At 37.4% G+C, this 27,340-nt stretch overlaps 1 protein-coding gene across 2 annotated transcripts in view; it reads right to left on the bottom strand.

Annotated features, from left to right (window-relative positions):
• The window catches only part of TRHDE (thyrotropin releasing hormone degrading enzyme), a 364,858-nt gene that overhangs the window by 333,130 nt on the left and 4,388 nt on the right, over positions 1-27,340 (bottom strand). For both annotated transcript variants that reach the window (XM_019748962.3, XM_019748963.3), the window contains exon 2: positions 18,259-18,532. In XM_019748962.3, the coding sequence (XP_019604521.2) occupies positions 18,259-18,532 (274 nt within the window). The remainder of the gene's footprint in view (positions 1-18,258; positions 18,533-27,340) is intronic.

The following is a 27,340-nucleotide window of genomic DNA, read 5'->3' as shown; positions in this document are numbered from 1 at the left end:
TGTGACTCCAAAATTTCCTAATATTTATGTCTAATCCTGGAATATTGGGCACTATAAACCGAAAATGTTACCAAATTTACTAAATAACATCAGGCTCTTTCTGCAGCCTCCCCACCTTATGGTGATATTTCCTTTCCCCGTTTAGAACTAAGAAAACAAAGTAGCTATTAAAGTAAAAATACACAGTTGTAAAATTCTAATAAAACCTGAAGGATAAAGGACTGCTGACATTCTCATTACCAACAAGAGCCAAATATGTTTTATATCTAAATCTAAAGAATATAAAAATGGTAACTAGTAAGTTCATTGGGGCAATCGAGGTAGCGTAATTAGGTTATCTCATGGAAAATGCTTGTAGAACTAGGTAGAACCTATTCAATATTTTAGCTCTCACATCTACCAACGATGTGACAGTAATCAAGTTGTTAAGCCCTTTAAGATTCCATTTCCTCATCTATAAAATAGGGAAAATGACAGCAGCAACATCATGCAGTTGCTTTTCACAGATCCTGGCACACATTTAGCATTTAATAAGTGTCCAATGCTGTTATTGTGTTTTAATGATGATAATCTGTAACAGGGACTGCTAATTGTCTACAAATGTCCAATCCTTTCATTCTTTTGTTTTATTTTTATTTATTTATTTTAATTAGTTTCAGGTGTACGAAACAATGTAATAGTTAAATATTTATCATTTATATCCCTCACACAGTGATAAGCCCCCACCCCCCATCTACTACCCCTCTGACATCGCATACAGCCATTACATTTCCACTGTCTCTATTCCTAATGCTGTACTCCACTTCTTGTAACCATATATATATATGGTTACATATATATACATATGTAACCAACATATATGGTTATATATATACATATGTAACCTATATATGGTTACATATATATACATACATATGATTGTAGTTGACATTCAATTTGGGGAATGTAATCAACAACGTTGTAAAGGTTTTGTAGGGTATGACATTTGTCTCATTAGGGAGACCACCTCAGGGATAACGTAGGTGCCTGATCACTGCACTGTACACCTGAAGCTGAAGCTGAACAATAATCATTCTTTCGTTTTAGACCCCCTCATTTTGAGATCGACATGTCTTTATGGAATAAAGACTACATTTTCCAAAATCCTTTGCACCTTGGTATGACATGTGAGAAAGTTATGGCCAATGGGAATTTCTTTTAAAAATGCTTTATGTGTGAATTCCAGCGTATGCCCTTAAAAAGAGGGAGCAGAGTCGCAAAAGATGATCTGAGACAGAGAAGCATGGAAAGAAAAGCATTAGTTCATGCTTCTCTTTCAAGAATGTATATCAGAGCATTTTAATATATTATAGAAGCAGAGGCCGCATGGCTAAAGTTTCAGATTCGGCAAGTCCATAGTAGGGCCCATAAGTGTGAATCTGAAAAACAGTCCCCACATGATTTTGATAAGTACATGTAGTTTAAGAATCATTGCTATAAAGCCTCCACCTGTTCCTGTAGAATATAAAGGATAAATGAACATCAATCAAATAGTATATTGGAAACTCTGAAAACTGAACAGACTATCCTTAAAACAGCCAAGTAATGCCTGATCATAGAATATAGTATAAAAAGTTCTTGCTTATTTGTTCTTTCTATATGATGAGTTATTTCCTTTAATTATGAAAGCCTTAATCCTTCTGTTTCCCATCCAGAACCTCAAAGTTTCTAATGATATATTCTAAATTTCTTCTAATTACATTGGCATGCACATTTATCTGCAGCAAGTACCGATCAGTGAGGAAAATGAGTCTTGATGAGCCCTTTATCACCTCCTGAACACGTGTCCCACTTTGGCTGCACACCTCCAGATGGATCCACCTCCATATCTTTCATAGAGAGTCATCAACCCCCAAGTCATTCTTCTAGAGCAGTGGTTCTCAATCAGGTGTGATTTTTGTCAGGGCACATCTAACAATGTCAGGAGACATTTTCAGTTGGTTCAACCTAGGTGCTACTGACATCTAGCAGGAAGAGTCCAGGGACGCTGAAAAGCATGATAGGATGCACAGGACAGACCCCCACAACTAAGAGTTATCCAGTCCAAAATCTACAGCGTCAAGGTTGAGACACTGTTCTAAAGAGTGTTGAAGGGACCCTTCCACTATAGATCTGTAGTTAAAATGCCCAAAATACATATTCTCTGAGAAGCAGCTTACATCTAGCTAGAAAATAAGCTCCGTGAGGACACACGATGCTTGCGCACACCCGTGTCTGCCCTGCCAACGCTCCATCTTGACATCTGCGAGTTATAGGACAGCAGAGCCATGAGGAGCATGCGCTATGCAGTCAGACCACCTGAGCTTGAGCCCCAGCTCCAGCATTTAATACTATGGCAGGGTGAGCACATTATGACATTCCTTTAAGCCTGTTTCCTCTTCTGTAGTATATAAAAATTATTGTGATAGAAAACTTCTTAATATATTGTTATGAAGATTAAATGAGATAAACCATGGGAAGTTCTTACAACACCTGACACATAATAAATGATTAATAAAGCAGTGTTATTTTAAAATAATAATTTGATGAATGAATGAAGGAATGATTGTTGTGATGCTCCAATAGTATAGAAAATTTCCTCTTTTCCATCTTTTAACTTGTATGGGCTTTTCCTCCACTACACCTTTAATCATAACCTGGTAACTGTTGAAATACACCTTTTTTTGTATATGTGTACATAAGTAGTAATAGACATAGATACCTCTGTGTTACCGGTGTAATCGCCGTGTCTTTAAATACCTTTCCTTGGTTCTTTCCCGGGAGCATTTCCTCTATAAACCTAAGAAGACTCCATCTTCCTCCAGATGACAGAACCATACAGGAGCGTCCTTTACACCCATCTCACTTTCGTTAATAAGGAGGTGACAAGTCACTTGCACAATGTTGGTCACCAGAGAAAAAATAAACACTACCAATTTTTGCAATACTTTTCACAGTGGCATTCTGCTGGGGTGACAAAATGAAACAGCAGTGCTTCATGTCTTCCCCTCTAAACAATCCTCCTTGGACTTTGCAAACTATCTTTTAAAGCTGCTCCCACAAAGGCTCCCATTTTGATCTTTTGTGCTCTTTTTCCCCCCACCCCACCTGGCCTACATTTGAAAGTCATAACCATACTCCTGTCTGGATAGCTGCCACACACTGAGTGTCCTTACGGGTCCAACACTGTGATGGGCACACCACTTCCATTGTTTTTTTTAAGTTTCTCAACAGCATTACAAGGCATACATTGTTGTTCCCATTCTATAGAAGAGACTGTGGCTCTAATTAAGAAACTTATAAGTGGTGGAGTCCAAAATCCAACCCCATTCTGCCTAATACCAATGTTATTCCCACTATTCTTCTTTGCCCAGCTTGTGCATGACTCCTCCGTGGCCTCCTGGAAAACACACATCATGTAATGGAGTCCCTCCACTCTCAGGTGATTCTTTCACATGGGACTAATTCACTCACTTCCTGTTCACATTGTCTCTCCCTAGGGGAAGGGAAGGTAAAAGAACTGCCTCGACCACGAGAATCTCTTACGTTTCTACAGAGGCCCTTCTGATGGAATTTCTCATTGAATTCCAAAAATTGGAAAAAATAAATAAATAAAATAATAATAATAATAATAATAATAATAATATGATTCTCCCACTCAGACAAGTGATCCTGGTTCAAATTACTGTGTGTTTTTTTTCCTATCTGAAATGCTGAGAGACATTTCTACATTAATTCCAGGCATGTGTGAAGATAACCCAACTTCTAGCCTGATTTGCCATTTAAAAGATTTACATTTCATCAGAGAGACACATTCTATAAATTTGCCATATTAAGTACAAAGAACTCCGCATTTCTTCATTTTCTTTCACTGGTATGACAGGAGTGTGTACTGTTAGGTTGAAGGAGAAGAAAGAAAGTGAAATGCCTCACTCCAGCCAATCCTCCACCTGAAGCGTGAACTCTACAGAGAGGAGTGAGAGAAATAAGAGGATAGAGGAAAGACAGTAAAGAGAAAAACTACAAGAAGGAAGGGCACTGAACGAATGCACCATCCTCTCAGTCAAGCAAACTGAAACTTTGAGGTTGTCTTTGATTCATTTTTATTTCTCTGTCAGCCAAACAAGGCACTCATTAAGACCTATTGATTTTTCCTTCAAATTCATCTTATATCATCCATGCTTTGAATATTTACTGAGAGATTGTTATGGGCAAGGAATTGTGCTAGATACCATGGAGTACATAGTACATATTATATATTTCTGTGAGCTGCCCAAGATATATACAGAGGGTGCCAAAAAATTGTATATACATTTTAAAAAAGGAAAAAACTGTATTAAAATTGTCGTACTCAATATATACCAATAACAAAAGATGAATACAAGTCACGTTTAACATCTGCAATTACAAGAGGTGCTCAAAGTGGTTACCATCAGCATAATTTTAATACAGTTTTTTTTCTTAAAATGTGTATACATTTGTGGGGGACCCTCTGAATATATATCTGGTAGCATATGTGTGTCTGATTATATACTATATCAGTGTGTTTTTCACTGGGAACAGTTTTTTCCTCATAGCTTTTACAATCTAATAAGTGAGAAAAGATGTGCAGAAGACAACAATATAAATTTATTAGAGCAATGATCCAAAGAGAATTATAACTGAAGTTCAAATGAGGGAAAGGTGGGGCAAAGCTTCATGGACGACGTGAAACCTAAAACTGCCTAGAAGAGTTATGCTCTTGTGCTATGATAAGTATTCATTTTTATACTAACATTCTTTAAAAATCTTATCTTAGTAACTGAACCACAGCATTTCACAGAGTTACATTTTAAAATTATTTCATTGCCATGTGAAAAAGACATGTGGACAGTCAGTGTATATGTCTTCACCGGGTCTAAACCTGTATTATCCAAGCTTGATCATGACCTTCTGGTGGGCTTTCAAAACTCTAGGCTTTCTCCCCTCCATATTACTTGGCACATTTCTTCAAGATTAATATTTCTAAAACATTACTTTTATCATGCTACTTCTTTATCTTTTGGGGATCCTTATTTCTGTACATTTCCAGTCTAAGAGCTGGTCTTTCTGACCCCACTCTACCTATTTAATTTCACTTCCTGCAACTCCATGCTTTGGAGTATCTTCCATAGGATCCAGCCTAGTTGAGTACAAGCTCCAGAACCCAACTGCCTGGGCCTGAATGTTAGCTGTGCCACTGGTGCGTCACATAATCATGAACAAGTCAGGTAATCCCTTTCTCAGTGCCTCATTTTCCTCATCTTGAAAATGGGGGTAACAGTTCTTGGCTCAAAGTATTAAAGCATTAAATGAAATGAATCTTAGAACAGTGCTAGTAAGTACTCAATAAATGATATCTGTATTTATCTGATGTTTTTGCTTACAATGTATACCTTCCTCTTTCTTGATAATGTAATACTGTTTTTCCTTTGAAAAACTACCCCTCCCAGATTTCACCTGCCCCTGATAGAAGTACCAATGAGGGAACCCCAGCATCTACGTCATCCCTGGAGATAGACACTCTATTCAGACAAAACAAATTGCTCTCTGTGTCTCCTGGAATTGTGAGGACTGCAGGTAAAATAATCTGATGACAGTGCCCCAAGAAGATTATTAATTGCTATCTGCTGTCTCGATCCTCGAGGCTATTCTTCCCAAGACATAATTGTTTAATTCTTCATTTCTGTCAGTTGTCCAGGATTCTACCCTTGATTTTCCCTCTTGCTTCAATTTTCCTGAATTGCCTTCAGATATTTTCAACCAACCAACTGATATCAATCTTCTCCCTCTGAAGAAAACCTCATGGTCATCCCTTCCTTGGACATTCTCTTCATCTCACAAAGCAGGTTTTCTTATTTGCCTTCCACCTACTCATATCCACCCATCCTTCCAGATCCGGTAATTACATATGCCCTCATTGATCTCTTTTCCTGTTCTTAGACATAAAACATAACACTGAGTTCACCTTTCCTTTGTAAAATAGTGCTTGTACCATCCAGTGTATTTATCTTGTCTCAACAACTCACTCCTAAACCCCTTGGAAACAAAATCTATAGCTTATACCTTGGGTTATGTGTAGTACTTAACATGCTGCTAAGCCCAGAAAAGACATTTGGTATCTATGAGTTTCTAATGAAAGTTAATTAGAAAAGTTCAGAATTTCTCCTCTCCCTGTCACTCAAAGTCCTACATCTATGTGAACTTCTCATAAATTCTGCCCTACGTGTCCTCTTTTTGATCTTCTCACTTATGCCAGAATTTTCTGAGTATCTGTTCATTATGGAACACAGTTGCTCAATATATATTTGTGAATAGATGAACAATGCTTTCTGTGGTTTTAGGAAAGATGGTTGAAATAATTTCAGTGCCATGTGAACAGTACATATGGATAGTGATTGGTGTTAGGCATTCTCCTGTTCCTCCACAAATTAAATCTAAGCAGAAAACGGCAGCATCTCAAAAACCCAGTGAGTTTCTTTCCTGCCATCTGGTCAGAAAAGGAAGTCAAGAAACATTAGTAGGTGGCAGTGGCTAAGGACAGACAGTACTATTAGTACTTTCAATGTCTTCTTCCACTCGGAATATTCAGTTTTATGTATCCAACTGAATACAAAGGCCTTTCGGGAAAAATATTTGATTCTTCAGCAAAGAAATTGTCTTGTTTTCTGCAAGTTCCATCTCCAGAAATATTAATGTATCTCAACCAAATATTCTCATTAGTCTTTCTGAAATTTGACATCAAATCCTATAAGAATTATTTGAATCTGAGAAATGTCAACCTTTAGAATATGATTTGCTTCATCATTTGCTCTACAGCATGGTTACCCACAAATTTTTCTCTGGACCGCTGCACATTTTGTGTCAGAGACTAGATGCAAACGTTTGGCTATATTTTCATGTCAGCCACAACTGAAGTAGCTCCACTTGTTTGCCATACATCCATTCACTGCCTGTTCCTTGATGTTCGGGAAAGCTGAGCAAACAGGCATGGCAGCCTGCATCAAACAGGAAAACAGATCTAGTCAAATAAGTAATAGAGAAAAAGTACTGAGTCTTTTGGCAAATGTGATAAGACATTTTGTATTATCCCCATGCTTCTACAGAAAACTCTTGATGTGGTCTAAAGCCCTCCCAAGCTCAAATGCTTGAATGGTTCCCTCTATTTACAGAATAAAATCAAAAGTCCTTAACATGGCATACAAATCCTTTCATGATCTGGCCCCTGCCTGAATCTCCACCTCATCTATTATCACTTCCCTCCTTAATATTATACAATACTCTATCTCCCTTAGATTATAAAGGCTTGGCCAAAACTTTAACCCTTTGTAGTAAAAGTCCTAAAGAACTAGAAGGAAAAAGAAGAAAGATCAAAAAAATAATAATAAATAAATTAAAAAAAAAAAAAGGAAACAGCAAAGAAGGGAAAAGCAAACCCTTTCAGATGATCAGATTATATGCTTTTACTTTACCGTAGATATGGCTGGACCCTATCAAAAAGACAATGAATGGCCTCCACCATTACTACCCAAAATCCTAGCGGGAAGACTAAGGAAAGATCACAGCCATACTCATCTCCTCCTCTCTACCAAGACAGAAATGGACCTCGCTAGGCACCATACAACCCGTCACACACTATCAAGAATAAACATACTACAACTATGAATACTCTACACTGACTAAACTGTTCTGTTTTGTAGGTTTGTTTCTTAAGCCCAGCTTTTCCCATAGCTTCTATTAACCTTTTAATATGTAGACTCTTACACCTCAGGGCAGTTGATAAATTGTGGATTATATAACAAAATCCATTATCATTCATCATGAATTCACCATCAGCCCAGGCCAGGCACCAGGGGATGGAGATTTGCTGAGGCACACTCCGTTATACCAACTTCCCAATGGAAAGCATGGGGCTGGATAGGTCTAGAAGCTGCTCCATTAACTAAATTCTGCCTACTCAGTCCTCTCCCTCTTCTACTGTTAACAGGTCTCCCCAGACTACCACTCCATCTGCTGTGTAAGTGATCCACGTTATCAGCAGCTCTCATCCCTGACACAAACCCCTGACTCCCGCTACTGCTGCCCACATTCTCATCCTTATTTAGATTTGCTGTCATCCACCCTCAGAGAGCGAGAGAGGAAGGAAAACTTCCCTAGCTCTGCTATTGCTGCTTTTACACCACAGCTCCTCCACTTCCATGAAAACACTCTCCTCTTTTGGAGTTCATGGCTTTCATGAATCCTCTTCCCCATCTAGGCCTCCAGGGGATACTCACACTTCTGGGGTCTAAAGCCTGGTTTACAGCTTCCTTACCAATATACATAAGGAGTCCCCTAAAATGTTTTTGATGTTTGTTCTAACATGGCCTTACAGTTACCTTATCTCTGCTCAATCCATGATCCTATCTTCAATCCCCTTCATCCATCCAACTTTGCAATAACAGGATTAAAATTCCTCCAACTCACCCTGAAATCTGAAACCCTCTTCTCTATCACAGACCTTCTCTTTCCACCGCATTCATTTCATGATTCCAGTCCTATTTTTTATTCTCATGGTGACTTCTATTCGTCAACCATCCCAATCCATTGTTCATGAATATAATGTCCATTATTATGGATTCACTTGCCTCTCTGCCTCTCTGGCATCATGTCTTATGATATCAGCAAAATTTTATTGTCACTCTAGATATCTCACCCTCTTGACCTCTGGCCATGTGCGCCTAATCAGTCTCCCAAGTTTAATCTCCCCATATCTGCTGTCTCCATTCTTACTACTAAAGTTCTTAAAACTTGCAGAAATAGACAAAGAATGTTGGACATTTCCTCTACAAAGACAAGCCATTAAACATCACGTAGTCCTTAGTTACTGTCCGGAAACATTTTTGTTCTCTTTTTACAGATTCAGCTCTCCTACTATCTAAAATCACAGTAGGCTTTGCATAGATATATTTTCTTATCCCTTCCCTTAACTAGCATTGTTAAAAACATAGTCTATGATCACCATTTTTCACTCTACACTCACTCTTTCACAGAACCTATTGCCTCTGTTCCTACCACACTAATGAAATTTAAGGAAGTTCACCAAGTACATTCTTTTTCTTTTTAACTTCTCAAACTCCTTGACTCCAGTAAACTCCTGACCTGGCCACACTATTTGCTGACAAGAGTGCAGAGTTAATGGGGTGATCCAACCTTGGCTCAGACGTATCTCTCATACAGCAGAAGTGAGTTGGGTACCGTGACCCTAAAACATGCACATGGCAGCAGACCACCCAACCAGCCCAGGCCCACCTAGCCAGCTATCCCTAGCCCATCATCAATACTCAGAGACTTTGCTTTCCTGATAGACAACAGAGACAATCCTGGTCTTTCTGTTTATAAGCATCACCCCATTTCTCCTCCCCTATATTAGATTTTCCAGAGCCTGGACTCTGCCCCAAATTCAGTTCCCTGATTGGCAGTAAAACTTTGTCCCTCAGTACTCACCTCTCTTTTAACAACTCTTTCCAATTACATCTTCCACTAGAATGTCTTAAAGTGATGATGTCTATATTATGACATTTATTATTTGTACATCAATATTGGTCAAAATTACTTCTCATCAATTTTCGTGCCCTAATTATTAATCTAACCGAAAGGTTTTGGAAACTGCCAACATTGTGACAGCTCTGAAAGGAATTCACTAATTTAGAGGGTCAATGGATTTTCACTGAGTGCCTACCATTTTCAACTTACAATAGGAAATGTTGATCTTACAAAGATGAGAAAGACAGTACCTGCCTTCAAATAGTTCACAGCCTACAGGAGCAACGAGGCCAGCAAGAAAGAACTACGAACAGTGAGATAATTACTATGAGGGATGAGTGTACAAAGTATTCTAAGAGTAGAGAGGAATATAAGTAGAGACTTCCTGACTACTTCTTGGGGTAGTCAAGAAGTCTCTAGTTATATTCCTAAATAGATTGCAATCCCACTCTTCTGTTACTATTTATTTCTCTATGGGCCATTGTTATATTTATACTGCAATCTAACTAGAATGTCTAATGACAAAAGGACTCATTATTAACATGGGTATTTTTAAACTGGAATATATGCTTAGACTACATTAACCTATAGTCCTCTACTTCTCTTGTTAAAATGAGAACTTAAATTTTATTTTCAGTAGGAAACTACAGAGAATATATATTATAATATCCACACATGTTTTAAGTGTGAATACACAATATCATCATTAGAACCCTGAACATCAGAAATGTGCATCACGTGTGTGTGTGTGTGTGTACTTTCCTGGGTGACAGCATATGTTCATGTATACCAATGCCATAAATTTTGTGTATTCTTCCTATGGTAGTCAGTCCAATAAAGCTAAAACTAAAGCTAAAAATACACCTGGGACACTTGTAGCTTTTTGTCCAGCATCCATCCACTAGAAACTCCTCTTTTTCCCCCACACACTCCCTTTCACAAAGTGAAGCAGAAGGTGCCATGTTCCTCTGTTGTGACGCCACATGTGGACTCAACCAAATATCTTCATTAATCTTTCTGAAATTTGACATCATATCCTGTAAGAATCATTTGAATCTACGAAACATCTACCATTAGAATATGATGTTTCATCGTTTGCTCTATAGCATGGCTACCCACAGACGTTTGTCTAGCTACATGATCAGAGGTGATCATATGACTCAAGCAAGGGCAACCTACACACTCCCTATGTGTTTGGGATTTATAAAGGTCACATGCCCACTTGAGGCCTGCATGGCAATATGGAAATCTTGGGAACTTCTGGCAGCAATATTCCACCACATGAATCAAAGAACAGAGAAAGCCTGTCCACAGTGAGAGAGAAAAGCAAAGCAGAAGAAGCAGTAAGAAGGACCTGAAATAGGATTCCCAAGTTTCTCACAATGCTCCAAGCCCCACGTCCATCCCTGACTTGCGATTCCTTGAGATACCCCAATATCTTTCTAATAAATTTCCCTTTTTCATTTAAGCTCCAACTGAGTTTTTGTAACTTGCTAAAAAAAAAAAAAAAAAATGCTGACCAAATGGTCATAGGATATAAAGTAAAGTATAGGGAACGTAGTAAAAAATATGGTAATAACTATGTATAGTGTCAGGTGGGTACTGGACTGGTCAGGAGGATCACATCTTAAATTATATAAATGTGTAGCCACAAAAAAAAGTTGGTGAAACACACTTATGAATGAATGTATCAGAACATTTCTGAATTTTAATAAAGAAACTATTTGTTTTAAAAAGAAAAGAATGCTGACGAATGAAATTCTACACAACTAAATGTAATAGTATAGGTTGTGCATCCCAGAGCTTAGCCAAGGCAAATGAAAACCCTCATTGGCTGTGATACCCAATTCAGAATACACAGTGATTCTGGAGGATAGAAACTACAGAGCCGTTATAACTTAAATCTTAAAGTCACTTCTTGAGTCTTTTGAGTCTTTGCTCTTTTGCTTCCCCAATGCTTACATGTCCTTATCTTCTATTTCTCACCAAGTACTACCAAGTCTTCCTTTAAAATGCCTTTCAGTACGCTATGCTATTCATTTAAATTATAACTATTCTAGTCCAGAGTTTCTTAGCTAAATGGACCCCCTGCTTCCAGTCTCCTCATGTCCACATACTGTGAATGCTTTTCTCAGGCAGATTATAAAAATTATACAAATGTCTCCAGCTTTTAAATTTCCAGTGGCTCTTACTGTTAACTGAACGAAATCTTAAAATTTAGCGAGACATCAAGCTCTTGAACAATCTAGTTTCCATCTATCATTCAAACTTACATATCACTACTCCCTTCTATGACTTCTGAATATCTAATCAATTTAATTGTCAGTCAGTACAATGTGTCAGGCACAGTGTTTATGATTTTATAAACATAATCTCCTATAATACTTATAACAACTGTGGTGGTTTTCAAATGAGTCTGCAAGTCCTTTGAAACTACTCCCATTGAAAAATGGGGTCTATGTCCCCTCTACTAGAATCTGGGCCAACCTAAGTTGCCCCAAAAGTGACACTGTTTAACTTCTAGTTCAGAAATGGTAATACAGCCTCTGCCTTGCTAAAGGCAGAGGAGAAACATGGTGACTAATATAATCTATGTAATCATTCATAATGGAATGAACAGGGAATATAAATCTCTTGGAACACTCACCTTCAGAGGCCTGAGTCACAAGTAAGAAGTCGGAAAACATGAGGAAACATGCTACAAGGAAGCTTTGGCCACATGGAAAGACGACTCATGGATGCTCCAGGTTAGAGCCCCAACTGAGGGCTCAGATAACAGCTAACATCAAGTAAAGACACTTAGTAAAGAAGCCCCTGGATAATTAGGACTCCCAGCTGTCAAGTCACTCTCACCTAATGAACCTCTCCAGCAGAGACATAATAGAGCAGAGATGGGTCATTGCCTGCCCTGTAGTATTCATTCTCCTAACCCACAGAATCTGTGAGCATAAAAAATGGTTATTTTTTTATTGCTAAGTTTTAGAATGTTTTTTTATTCTATGATACCAACTGGAACCAATTTTAGTACTTGGAAGTGGGGCACTGTCATTAACAAAAGCCTCAAAACACGTGGCTTTGACTTTGGGACTAAACTGCAGGCAAAAGCTGGAAGATTCTTGAGGTGCTTATTAGGAAAACCTTTGTGGGCCTTAAGGAAGCTGTGGGTGAGGGCTTGAAGGATATTGAGGCGAATGGTATTGTAAGGTAAAAAAAGGGAACCTTTGTTATGTAGTGGAAGAAAGTTTGGCAACATTGTTGCCTATAGTTTCATGGAAAAATGAGAATTATAACTATTGAACTATATTTTCTAGCTAAGGAGATTTCCAGGTATAACACTGAAAGTGCCACCTGGCTTCTTCTCACTGGCCATGAAAAATGTAGGGGGGAAAAAAAAAAAAAAAAGGTGAGAAAAGAACAAACTGTCCGGTTTCCAAGCAAAATTCCAAATAAATATTAAAAAGTCAGAATTTTCTACGCTCGAAATTAAAACTCTTCTTCTTCCCAGCCTCTTCCCCACAGATGGCAAAAGATTCTCAAAGTAAGAAACAGCCTCAGGGGAAATAAACACAGGTTACTGTGAGGAAAGCACAGTCTAAAAATGAGGCCAAAGATGTGACTTCAGAAACGAAGACTTCAGATACGCTTAAAGTGATGCCCCATATAGGTTTTCTAAGGGTCTTAAGAGTGTGCCTCACCAAACCTCTCTGTTAAATCATAGAGCATCTAAGCATGCTAAGGGCAAAGCCTCAAGGTAGACAAAGGCTCATCTTAAAGAGACCTATGGGTATAGTTTTGTCTGATGAAATGGATGTAACTTAATACATAAAAAGGCAACAGGTTTTTTTTTTACATAAGTATACTTGCTCGGACTGAAAGCAACAGAGCCAATACAAAAGAAAAATAAGCCTTTGGACTCCCAACTTTTTACTGGTAGGAAGCAAGCCCAGAAGACTATTCAATTACAAACACAAACTACTTTTTAACTGGAAGAGAAAGATGCCTTAGAAGGCAAAACTAGGAGCCCCAAGGGTAGGACCAAGCTCCAGGAACACCTCACAGGAAGCAGCACTGAGCCATAATTAAGGAATTGCCAACATGTGTCCTGTTGGATTTCAGAATTGCTATGGGCCAGCAAACGCTGTATCTTCTCATTTTCTCTATTCTTGAATGGAAAGGTCTATTGCAATAATCATATTCTTATATTACCATCATCTCATGTGGGTGGGGAGTGGGATAGATAATGTGTCTCCTTCGTTAACAGGTCTTCAGAGAGAGAAAAACCATGCTCAAAGAAATCAAACCCAAGTAGTCTCATCTGCACCTAGACCTAAATTAGACGGTGAGATCCTAGACCTCAAACTTGAGCCTGATGCTATAATGGAATCAGACCTATTGGCAAGTGTACTTTGCATGTGAAATGAATGTAAATAATTTGTGACCAGAGGTCAGACTGTATTGATTTTAAAACAAGTCCACAAATTCTTTGACGCTCTCCATCAGCAGGTGGGGTCTATGTTCTTGTCTATCAAATCAGGACCATCCTTAGTGACTTATAACCGTTAAAAATGAGAAGAGGTGAAACTGTGTAACTTTTAAGGCTCAATCAAAACTAGTTCTACCTAGTTCTTTTGGGACATTTACCTTTGGAGCTACTTCATCAGGTAAGAAGTCCAACCACCCTGAGACCACCATGCTTTGAGCAAGCCCAGGCCCTGTGGAAAGGCCACGTATAAATGCTATGGCCAGCAGCCCCAGGTGACATCGCAGAAGATTGGAATAACAACCACCAGACATGTTACTAAAGATGGTCCAGATGATTCTGTTCTCCAGTCAAATCACCCCCAATCATCAAATCTCCCCAGCTGAGGCCCCTGACATCACTTAGAAGAGGCAGTGTCCCCAACTGTGTCCTTCCAAATTCCTGACACACAGAAACTTATAGCGTAATAAAATGGTTGTTTTAAGCCACTAAATTCTGGAGTAGTTAGGCTATGATAGTAACTGAAACAATATTATAAAGGAAAAATTCATACTTTCAATTTTTAAACAAGAAAACCAGGATAAAGAGAGGTTAGGTAATTAACCAAGTTCATAGAGAAGCAAAGAGAAAATCCTAAAACAGACTTACATGATTCTACACTTGATCTTAGCCAGAAGGCCAAGTAGCGATCAGACTTATAAGATTCTAAAATCCATGTTTATAATCATAAAGTTACACTATTTCCCATAGATATCCATATCTCTTTTCTTATTAACACTTTCCCTGCCAAGGATTATATGCCCACATTCATCTGCTCCTCTAAGACCAAACCATCAATCATTCAGAGCCACATTAAATCCTATCTCCTCCATGAAGCATATGCTAGACTCCAATTCTTGGCAATTTCTCCCTCTTCTAAACTGTCTTTAATTTATTTTCTACAGCTTTAATTTGACAAGCAGTGAATGCTAATAACACGAATTCACAATTAGTGAATTCATTGCTTTTCCAGTGTATATTCCTTGGCTACCCTCTTGAATTATGTCCCTAGACAAGGGTTGAAAATCCAAACGCCTACGGCATGAAAACAGGTAATATGCAACAGTGAAGTGGACTAGATACAAAGGACAAAAGTGGTCTTGATTAAATTACATTGGGAAGCAAATGCCCCATGTATATGGGCCAGCCACCATCAGCTTCAGCACACTGCCTTTCTTCATAGCATATATCATCACCCGACATATGTTACATTTATCTGTTTATCGTCACTCTCTCCTCATTAGAAGATAAGTTTGCTGAGAGTAGAAACTTTGTCTGCTTTGTTCACTGCTATATCACCAGAGCCTAGAACAATACCTCACACTCAGTCAATAAATATCTTTTGAAGAAATAAATGAATGAATGAACAAATGTTGTCAATCAGTAATGTGGGCTTGACAATTACCCACATTGGAAGGACTGTGACCTTCAAATTTTTCAAGAAAAGCCAGAAATAAATAATTTTATGTGCAATCTCCCAATGTGTAAATGCTGACAAGTAATTAGAAAAATGTCAAGCCATTGTGGGGGTGGGTAAACAAGACACGTCCGTAGGATTGGATTCAATCTGAAAGTTGCATTTGCAATCTCTGTACTAGAGGGATCTTAGACTATTTTTTATCTTTCTAATTACTTAGGATAGTGCCTTGCAGAGTATAGGTAACTTGATAAGCAAATAATGATGATGCTTCAAATATGCACACTTGAGACACTGCTACAATTCAGCTGTGTATTATTAAGATGCTACTCAAGTTGCTCTTTCATATCCTAAAGGAAACTGCTTTAGCTACTGATCCAAAATTACCACCTGGATTTCACCTAGCCACCCTACTTCCAGGATTTTAAAGATAAACTTCCACTTGTTCCAGCTGTTAAGAGTTGAGAAATGTACTCCCAGTAATAAAGAGGAAAGTCAATGAAAAAAAGATTGGCGTGAAAGGGGTGACAGAAAAAGAGATACAGGTTTTGAACCATATTTCCACAGTTGATAACTAAGGGCTCCCAATAGCAATTTTGTTTTCCTTTTACTATTCATAGTATTTTTAGATTATACAATCTAAAATTTTATTTCAGTTGACCTTTCAATGTTCTCTCTCTAGTAGCATGTTTTATCTTCCCTACATAAAAATTATTACAAAGGAATTTTAAAATGTTTGCTAATTACATAGATTCTTAACACTAATACAAAGTTACATCTAAATAATTAGAATGTGTCTGGTTTTAAACATCGGTCATTTAGCAGCAAGCGTAATTGTGATGGATTGAGAACATATTTAAGAAAACATACTTGGAAAAACCATTTCCATTGTACCCTACGCTGCTAGCTGACCCACAGCAAGTCAGTCATCAACTTTTGAAGCTACAAAAGGAAATGAGATGTCTTCTTCTCTGTGTATGATCCAATGTGTACAGTTTTGAAATAGCTATAGGAGACATCAACAAACATCAGAGGAATTCCATATATCCAATAAGTATAAGTCCAAAAGAGTAAAATGTCATCGAGCTTTCTATAGCCAGCATTTAAGACATTATTTTAATGATTATGTAGATGAATTCACTATATGCAGTTCTCTAATAATGGCATTAATTTTGTATGCAGGTAGAGTTTACTTTTTTCAATAGGCTCCACAGTGATTTATATTGAAAGTAACATTGAGAAAAATTTATTTAGCCAAACCTATTTTTCAAAATTTAGGTTATTATAGAGCTATGTACCTCCTACAGAATAAGAATATAGATTTCTATTCAATTCTTTTGTTTTGTTCAAGCAACATTGAAAACGATGGTCACTGGATGGGAAGAATCATTATCTGAATTATCTTACAGACACACAAGTGAAATGATGAAACAGAATTTTCCTAGGGCACAGGGTGGAAAAGCCCAAAATATGGAATCAAACCAACAGAGGTTTGACTTGTGGCTCTACCACTTGCTTACTTTGCGATGCTGGGACAGTTAATCTCTTAAAGCCTCAATCTACTGCACTCATTTGGAAAAATGGAGTCATAATACCTTGCTTTAGGATTGACACAAAAATTAAAATAAAATGCATATTTTTTAATATGTAAGCCATTGAAATGAGGAAGAAAGTTGTTAACTCATCATGGTTGACCTAGCCTGACTAATGCAATTCAACAGCATGCAAAAAGTACCTAGAACACCATGGTGTCACAAATGATAGTTGTCATAGAGAGTCTGATTGATTTTTATTATAAATTTAATACAGACAGTAATTCTCCAGGCTTCCTATATATCACCCTTCCCTAAGAACATATTTTTATACACTTGGGTGTTATGGGCTAAAAGAAGCTTTGTACCTTACAGAAATTCTAACACATTGGAAGAACTTATATGCAAAAATGCTCACTGGAGCATTTTTGTTAATCATTGAAAATCACAAAAATTAAAATGTTCACCCATAGGAGGATGACAAATTTTGATATATTCATTCAATGATTCTATTCAGATATACCACAAAACCATAATTTTAAGCAAAAAATAAAATGAAATGAAAATAAGTTGCAGAATAATATCTGTAATATAAAACCACTTAGATGAAATTTTAAAGCATGACATGTATTATAAATGTATATATTCATACTTAATACTCATATAATAATATGCATGGAAATGGCAAACACCAAATTCAGGAGAGTGGTTATCTCTAAGAAAGCTGGCAAAGCATGAGATCAGACAGGGCTACAGAGAGCATCAACTCTATCCCATACGTCTTACTTTCTCAAAAATTAAATTAGAAGCAAAGATGATAAAATGTTTAGATTCTATATAGCTGGCTAGTAGTTATGTGGCATGTATTGTGTTATTCTCCACATTTTCTGCATATTCAAAATATTTCACAATAAAAAGAAACAGCTTTCTCAGCAATATAAATAGAAATAGGCAATTTCCCAATAAAAACAACAGCTACTCCAGAGATACTCAGGAGATGGAGAGGAACAGGGATAGCAGAGGTGGGGGAAGTGGTTAAAGGAATACAAGGGCTGGGTATAAAAGAGACATTCCTCTCTGGCTCTCTGAAACTAGGAAGATAATTTTCCTCCCAAGGGTTAGTTAAGGAAAGAATTCAGCTGTAGGAATGATTCATTATTAATCCAGAAATAAGGTTACTTTACAGAGTGTGCATTATCCAAAAACACCATTAAGTTTAAAATACTTACTACAACCCCACTCTTGGTGGTAGTTTCTCTGAATGTGAAGTTGCAAATAGCCCAGGCTAAATAATATGTGGACATGAGAGGGGTCTGTGAAAAGTGATCCGTAACCCATCCATCTTCCTCAAACACAGAAGTTTCCACTGGCATATTGGATAAAGACAAATAGGTTGCTTGATGCTTGATGCTGATTTTAAAAGTAGCCTTGTAGATGGGCTCGTCAAAACAAGGAAATGCCTTTCTGGCATGTGTAGGCGAAAACTGAGTAACACCAAGGAATCTGGAAAAAAGAAAATGACATTCCCAATTACATTGATGGCTTGAGTTATGACCACTTTACATGCTTCCGCTGACAAAGTATTTTTGCCAAATTGCAAGATACTTTTCATTTTGGAACCAAGCTTAAATGCATGAATAGCATGAAAGCACCATTCATATATATTTCCCCAACAATAAAAGTTCTTCAGGGAAGTTTTTGTCTCAATTAAAGTAAATTCTCTAAACCCAGAGCAGTGCCTATTAGACGAAACATTACAGTCTACAGAAAAAAACAACTCATTAGCATCACATTGGCAAATATTGGAAAATAATAATTCTCTTTTTTGGTGTGCCCCACTTTCCTCCCTGAAGCTATACAACATGTAAGACAGTGAAACTGAAATCCAGAAGTTGTCAGCAGATACATACAGAACATATACAGTCACACTGGAAAACATCTGTTCCCTCAAATTTCAGCAAGACATGACCTGATTTTATTAAGAAAAAGGACTTTGAAACCTGACAGAACTTGGTCTGAATTCTGGCTCTACAACATTCTTAGCCATATCATCCTGGACGATTACTAAATATCCCCAAGGTGTAGCTGTTTATTGCTTAAAAGGAAATAATCAAGCCTAATTCAAAATAAGTGTAAAGCTGGGGGTGGGGAGGTGGGGGGGAAGCAGGGGGAAGAGAATGTAATGCATCTGTCACTGTAAGCAGATGAATAGCACCCAGCAGGCTGTTACTAAATAGCAGCCAGTCAAAACATGGCAGCCACTGATTCACAATATCTTCAGACTTTCTTGGAGTGCTATAACCTATGTTTACATTGACTAATCCAGAGACCATTGTTTTTACTACTCGTAATATATACTTATTATATTATGATATGTTAATATGACAAATATCTACATAATAAACATGTTGGTGTGTGTGTGTGTGTGTGTGTGTGTGTGTGTGTGTGGTATATTTAATGCCCTCAAGTTGTCAGATCAAGTTGCAAAGTTGCTTATTAAAACTCTAACTAGAAGCAACTTCTACATTCTTTCACAGTTTGGAAACACTCATATTAAGTACTTTAGGAAGGACACTCTATTAACTTAGAAAAGGCCATATTTATGAAAACGTTGATAACAAAAGTTAAACTTTTAAAATAATACTAGTTGTAAAACTTGATACAAGGCAAATCAACATCACACCTTTTGTAAAACATGGCTGAGTTCTACAGTAATTTCTTTAAAAAGCTGTTTCCCCCGTAAGTAGTTATGCTAGCTCTCCCCTCTCCATCATCCAAGGTATACATGGTTAATCTAACACGGTACATTTTCCTACTCAGTCTGAACTTGGCCTCAAAATTATTCTCAGCATGGAACTTCAGACAGCTACTATCAATCAATAGGAGTTGACGTGTGCATTGAATCTTTTTGGTTATCCCTGGCTCAAACCATGAGGTGTCTGTTGCCACAGCCTACCCATCTGTCTCTATGTACCTGCCCCTAAAGAAAGGAGAGTCTGTGAGACGGATCCTTTCAGGGACTTTGCTTAACCTTTGTGCTTACACCTTATGTTTCCCTGTTTGGCCCCAGAAGGATGGCTGGTCAGTCAATGACGGGTAAGATTTCCCATGGTGGAGACAACTCAAGCCAGGCACAGTTGAGTGGGGACCAACAGGAGAACCCACAAGGTTCACAGAGGTGGGCACAGCCCCCCACCATCCTCCAGCTAAGAAAAGCTTCTGCCTCTGTGGCTGCATTCTTTCCCATAACCTGCAAGGGAAGTGATTCAATGATGTGCTCTTCATCTATTCATAGGCATTAGGTTTTGTCCCTTGGGGAAGTACAAACATCCTGAGACTGCCTGCAGGCAAGGGTGATTGGCTCAAATCAGTTTCCTATTATGATGTATAGGATTCACAGATCTTGAGATTGACAAGCTTTATCTCCTTTACTTCCCCCATCTAACTAATAAAAGCTAATGCGCCAGATTTGGGGTTCAGTCCTTGAGGCTGCAGGCCCCTTGGCCCCTCTTAAACTCTATTCATGGTGACTGTCTTTTCTTAACCCTGCGCCGCCCTCCTCGCTCCCCACAACCCTCTTTGCGCAGCATGCGACAGTGTAAATGTTTACACTATTTTAAAATTATGAAGCTCACATTTACCATAGAGGGCCTACCTTTTTAAAGCTTAGTTTTAAAATAGAGAAAAATCAGACAGTTTTAAGATTACTTGTATACTAACTCTCAGAGAAAGGGTTTTTGAGAGTTATCTTGGAAACGGTACTAGGCTGCTTATACAAGACTTGGTAAATCACTTAACTGCCTGAGTGTATTTATTCATTAGTAGAAGGAAAACAATAACGTTTCCTAGGCCTTCCTTACAAAACTGTTGAGATGATAAAATGAGATAATATATGGGAAAGAAGTTTTAACTATAAATCTTCAGACAAATATGAGGTTAAAGTTGGAAGTAATCTTAGAAACAAATTGTCTAGCTCTCATAAATTTCTAAAATGAAAAAGTAGTTCCAGTAAGGTTAAGTGAATTGTCCATAGTTACACAGGCAATTAGTGCAAAGCTGGGTCTAGAATTTACATTTTCTGTGTCTGAGTAAAAGGCAATCATATTTCAAAAACAGCAAAGTTAATTTTTAGGCAAAATTTATAAACAGTGTTTTCATTTGACTGTTGGTAATAAAAGTTCTTTCCAAATTTGTCAAAATCATGGTAATATTTTTCCCTATTATATTTACTGATAGCAATATAATTTTTGCTTAATGAAATGTCAGTACCTTTTAGTTTAAATGCACCCATTTACAATTTTCTCATCATTCGCTTTTGTCTTACGTAATGTTCTTGAATTTTATCTTTCAGTCTTATTAATTAAGAGGTGCACTGAGCTTGATCTTTCTCTACTGAGGCCACTTAAAAGTTACCTATGTGATTTTATATATGAGGAAAAGTGTTCCCCTTCAACTTTCAAGTTTCTGAGAACTCCAATTCCAGTCATTGAGCAAATATTGTCGGCTATGTAAACTTTTTACTATATTAGGTACATGGTGGAATTTTTTTAAAAAAGATATAACCATTATTGCCCTTAAGTTCTTTGCAATCTAATTGAAAAGGATCTATATTTATATGTTGTAATACTAATAATACTAGGTGAAAAGTTCTACAAGAATTCAACAGTGGTTGCAATTAGAATGTATTAGTTATTATGTAAAAGTCAAAGGTGTCTTTAGCACTAAGTAATTAATGGGTAGGAATTTATTAGATATAGAAGTTCTAAATACCTTTGGGCTAATGAGAGATTAATAAACCAAACATTTATGCAGAAGAATCATGTCGTGTAGTCTCTTTTTGCCTTACGTAGTAAGTAAATATGTGAGTGAAGCTAGCAATTTAAATAACTGATTCTCAGGGTTGGAAGGAACTGTAGAGATCATTTAGTGACTTTTCCTGCAATTAATATTCTTAATGAATTCATACACACAGTATATATCTATGCACAGAGGGCCAACATATATTCTGATAATGTCTAAATGAGGAAATACCAATTTCACAGTCTGGCACCTAAGGACGATTGCAACAGAATTTCAATTCAGTATTTAGGAAATCAAAAAAGTCCCTTGGTAAAGAAGAGCAGTTGGACTAGGTTGCATTTAGAGTCTTTTCCAAGCTTGAGATCCTATAACTGAACAAAAATTAGAAATACTTCCTGAATTTGATGAGGTTTTTTTAAAAATGTTAAATGACACTACCACTAACTAGCTTTTTACTGTATGTTCTATAATGCATGTGTTTCTCTTAATCATTCATTTTTGAGTGTTTAATACTGAGGAGAGAAAGAAGTATCTTAGCTTCTTTTCTTCAAGGAGTTTATACTCTAGTAAAAGAAATTAAACATATATCTAAACAGGTATCATACAAAAAGCCATGATTAAGGGAAAATGTATAAATTACATTCTCCTATAGCAGGGTTTCTCAATCTCGGCACTACTGACATTTTAGGTTGGATAATAATTCATTGTTGGGAGCTAGCGTGTGCACTGTAGGATTTTTATCAGCATCCCTGGCCTCTACCACTGGACACCAGTAACACCACCTCTCCCCAGCTATAACAATCAAAATGTCTCCAGACATTGCAGATGTCCTCTGGGTAACAAAATTGACCCAGTTGAGAACCACCAGTCTTAAAAACTGAAGGAAGGATTTATGGAGGAGGAAACATAAGAGTTGGTCTTGAAGCCTGAGTAGTATATTACGGTCAGAGATGGTGGAAACGTGAGCAAGTTGACCATGGGTAGCACAGAAATAAGCCTTTAAGAAAGATTTGACTCACATATTAAGTTAGTGTCTTGTTTGATCTCTTATAGGTTCTGGTCTTATCTGATCTCAGTACTGCCAGATCTCTAACACTTCTCTCATCCTTAATACTCTCCTCTCTAACTAAAAGGTCTAGTTTCAGGCTCAGGGCCTATCACAGGCAACAGTGTCTGTTGGGTTTCAAAAATATAATTTTGTCTTCACTGCACATAATTTAGGGTTGCCTTCAACTGGTAGAAGTAAGGCTCCTTTTCTGCTTATTGTCATTAAAAACATCAGAGGCCTCTAGAGAAGGTGATTTGGAATAGAAAGTAATGAGTTCAGATTTGAGTAAATTTGAAGTGAGTGGGAGGTGGTACAGGACACCAACTAGAAGAAATACAAACAAAAAAATTAAAAATAGATAGAAAACATTTTAATAAACCATGTGGATATGAAATACATATGTAAATACAACAAGAAGTAAAATAAAAGAGCAGGAGGCAGAAGTTAATGGGGACAAGAATTTTATTGTCTTTTTCTCCTGCTCTCTTAAACAAAATCACTTTTATCTTTTAATGAATCCCTCTATTACCACAAAAAAATCCACTTCCAAACGTGTCATTCCAAGGATGTCACTTTAGCATAATTAGAAAAATATGAATGACATACCTGTACTTTAATACTCTTCTATTTAAAATAAATTACTTGATTTCTTAACAACTTGTCTACTTGACATTTCGGTTGAGCTAAAGAGAGCTTAAAGCTCTATGTTGTCTCTCAAGGATATAGAGAATTGATTTCTTCTTATTTCTGCGGAAGTTCACTAGGCAAGCTACTTGTGTCAAGTCATTATAAGATTCAGCAGAAGTAATGCATTAACGTTGGTTGATGTTGCCAACAAATTACAGTATGTGATACAAAACAATTTCTGTTCCATTATTTTCAGTTTGCCTTTTAATAAAGTTAAAATATGCAGAGGAAACAAACATTTGCATAATACTGTTAGTATTCATACTGATTCATGACTTTTCACTGTGGAACCCACCAAAACCAAGAGAACCTCACAAATGGCATGGTATATGTGAGAGGTTTCCGTTTTGGCCACATCTATACATACCACACATACAGCACTGTGAAAAATGATCTTTGAACTTACTTCTACTGCAACTGCAAATGGCCTAGTGTTGCAATAGCTTAAGATTGGTAATAAAAACTCTGAAAGAAAAGTTACAATGGGCTATCTAGTTACTATTCAACTGTTTGTAATAAATAGACTCAGTTAGGAGGCCATGGAATTTACACATGTCCCATTTAAAGTTAAGGTTGTTAATCAAAATGCAAATTATCACCCAAAGACAAAACATTTTAAGTCAAAAAGTATATTGGCTAGACTGTGTGTTTCTATGTACTTCAATGAATCATTAAACCTCTGCCATTTCAGAAGAGAAGTTCTCCTGCTGAATATTCAATACTATAAGCAAGCATGTAGTCTGTTTTTTTTTAAATAACCATTCTAGTAAACTAAAAACATAATGCAATAATGCCAGCAATATGTATGTAGGAAATGGTGCATGTGTGAATAATTGTGTTATAAAAACAGAGCATAATATTCATAATTGTTTTCCTATTTGTATACTAAATAGTCTTATCAAAACTACTGAGTATTTGATCACCATTGATGAAGAGTATTATGAATGCATAACATTAATGTCCCAGGCCGTAATATTAGGTTTTCATAAGAATAAATAAACTAGTGTCGGAGATTCGTTTGTTTAATATTGGAAAGAGGCAAAGCTTTATGTAAGGATTATAAAGTACTGCTACTATCAGAAAGCAAATAAAGGCTGGAGAACAATATTTAATGACTGATGTGCCTTTCCCTTGGTACCTGGGGTTTTTCTATATGTTGTGCGAGCTTCCAGTGAGTGACAAGGAAGGTATCCCTCCTGACCTTTCAGTCACTGGTTTTTGCTGTTCTCACTGCTGAGAGGGAGCAGTGCGGTAATCAGAGCTGTGTGCTCCTTTCTTTCCCACACTCTTCCCAGTCCCTCAGCCCTCTCCATCTCACAGTGTCTGAACTAAGCATGGGGATTCTCTAGCTGTGAAGTATCACAGCCTTTCTGTCTTCACTCTCTTCTTCATGGTGAGGGGGCCCTGTTTCTTCCTCTACCATCTTTTGACTTCTGCTTAGGCGGCAAGACAACGGTAGCAGAAGAAATGTCACGGTGACCATTTCCTTCCACCTCTGTCTTGCTGGTAAGGGGAAGCCTCAAGACAACAACACTGACCCTACACGACCTGGTACCATCACAAATAGATCTCCAGCCATGACAGAGTATAATAATATTTAATCCCCACCGAAGTGCTTACCGATTGTCAGACACTGTTCTAAGTGCTTTATGACTTAATTCATGCAGTCCTCACAAATAACCTTATGAAATAGGGTGCCATTAACTCTACTTTACAGACAAGGACACCAGACCCAGAACCATTAAGAAACTCGGACAAGGTCATAAAGCTAATAAGCGGCAGACTCAGGATATGAACCCAAGCAGTCTGGTTCTAGAGTCCCTGAACACACTAAACACACACACACTTTTCCATCCAGCAACACAACCAAAAGTTGTTTGCCCCTACTCGTAAAAGAGATGAAAAGTAACTAACATCAGTCATTTTAAAACTTCACTTTTTTCATCCTTTGATTTTTTTTCTTTTTTTGAGTGATGCAGTCATAAGGAAAGAGCTGCATAATTAAACTAAAACTTCACCCTGCAATTCAACATAAGTCTACACTGGGAAGAGTCGATTCACCCCCATCTCTACACAACTGGTGCCAGAGCTCTTTAAACCCTGGGGCCACTCGGGCACTCAAAGACTGAGAAGGTGCACCTGCTGTCAGGACGGAAAGGAGGCTGGGGAGCTTCCCCCTATTCAGCCCCACGCCACCCTCAGAGCCTCCCCGCCACCACCACCACCATTTAGCTGGACCTGTTTGTGAATCATTTCAGACTGTCCAGAAAACTGAGGAAAGCAGGGAGTATGTGTCACTATTATATTCTCCCAAATTCTATGTAGTAAAATTCTATCTGTTGGAAAGAGCATCCACTCTCTAGTGGCAAAAAGCAGGATTGCATGGGACTTTGAAAAACTCGGGAGGAACCCAGCCACTAATGTAAATCTAAAAGGATATAAAGGACATGAAAAGAATTAAAAGAATGACAATGATGATAACCATGGTGATGATCATCATTGTTGGTGGGCGGGAGGATGAACACGGAGTAATGGAGGGACGCACTTTCTTACCGACTATAAAACATTGATGTGTTAAGGGTTAAGTATGTCTTCCTCACTCTTTTTAATGTCATTCTTTGAAGTCATGCTTAAATAAGTGAGTCCTATTCCTGTAATCATAATGACCAAATGCCACCATCTTCTAGCAAATCTAAACTGTTGCCCTGTACCCACATACATGGTGGCAAAAGTTGGCTTGAGGAAATAAGCATGCTGTGCAAACAAAACAAACACAGGGAAACTAGTCACATCTTTGCTTGAAAGAGATCCAGAGCAGATAGGCTCTGTTTGGAGTTGCTTTGAATAAATAAAAACACAAGCAAACTAATTTAACTCTTTTAGAGAAAGTGTACACTTTATTAGTATCCAGGGTGATCAAATCAGATGGCACCATGAAAAAAACATAGCAAGATAAACACCAATTATATAGATTTTCCTCCCTGAATGAGTCATGAAATGGTCAAAGCTTTTTCTAAAAAAAGTATTTTCTAGATTTAGTTTACTGGTGGCATTTTTAATTGTGACCAAAATCCAGCAGCACTAGACTCAGTTTGGCCATATGGTTATGTATGCCTGACAGGAAAACAATTCCTAAATCCATTAAGGCATCATATGAAAAAGTTTTCACAGAAACAAATGGTTCTCACAGATTTTTCAATTCAAAGCCTTTCTATAGAGCTATATACACCACCTTGCTCATGTAAAGATTTCACCTCACCAGAGTGAATAGGAAAAATGAGGTTTCTTTCGACATAAAAACAATGTGGTGGTTTTCTTGTTTTTATTAAATGTCATGATTATTAATTCATTCCAGAAAAAGTACAAGGCATCAACCCATGTACACTAATACCACAAGAGATCAAACGCCTACCCATAAAATCCTCTATGTTCTCCACAAGATTTTTGCAAACATTTCTTGCAATTTTCTTTGAGAACCACAATGTTATTTTCCCATTTTACTTGGAGATCATGCTTTCTCTCTAAACAATCCTTAACAGAAAAAGACCTCCCATTTTTATTCTGTCTTCTGGCACTGTGGCATGTTATAGACCCAATCAAAGTTTGTCAAAGAAAAAGAGTGTGCCTTTTGAAAGTGAATAAAATGTTCATTTACTTTGGGTAAATTTCCTCTTTCAATCCGACCATCTGGATCTAAATTAAGGTACCCTACTTTGAACATGGGCATGCTCGCCATCTGGCTACCCAAAAGCGGCAATTACTTCAGGTAAATGAAC

Source organism: Rhinolophus sinicus, chromosome 1 (genome assembly GCF_057876585.1).
Source record: "Rhinolophus sinicus isolate RSI-liver-muscle chromosome 1, RSI-T2T, whole genome shotgun sequence".
In the NCBI taxonomy this organism is placed as follows: domain Eukaryota; kingdom Metazoa; phylum Chordata; class Mammalia; order Chiroptera; family Rhinolophidae; genus Rhinolophus; species Rhinolophus sinicus.
Note: the sequence above shows the minus strand (reverse complement) of the source record. Positions and strands in the feature narration are given on the sequence as shown.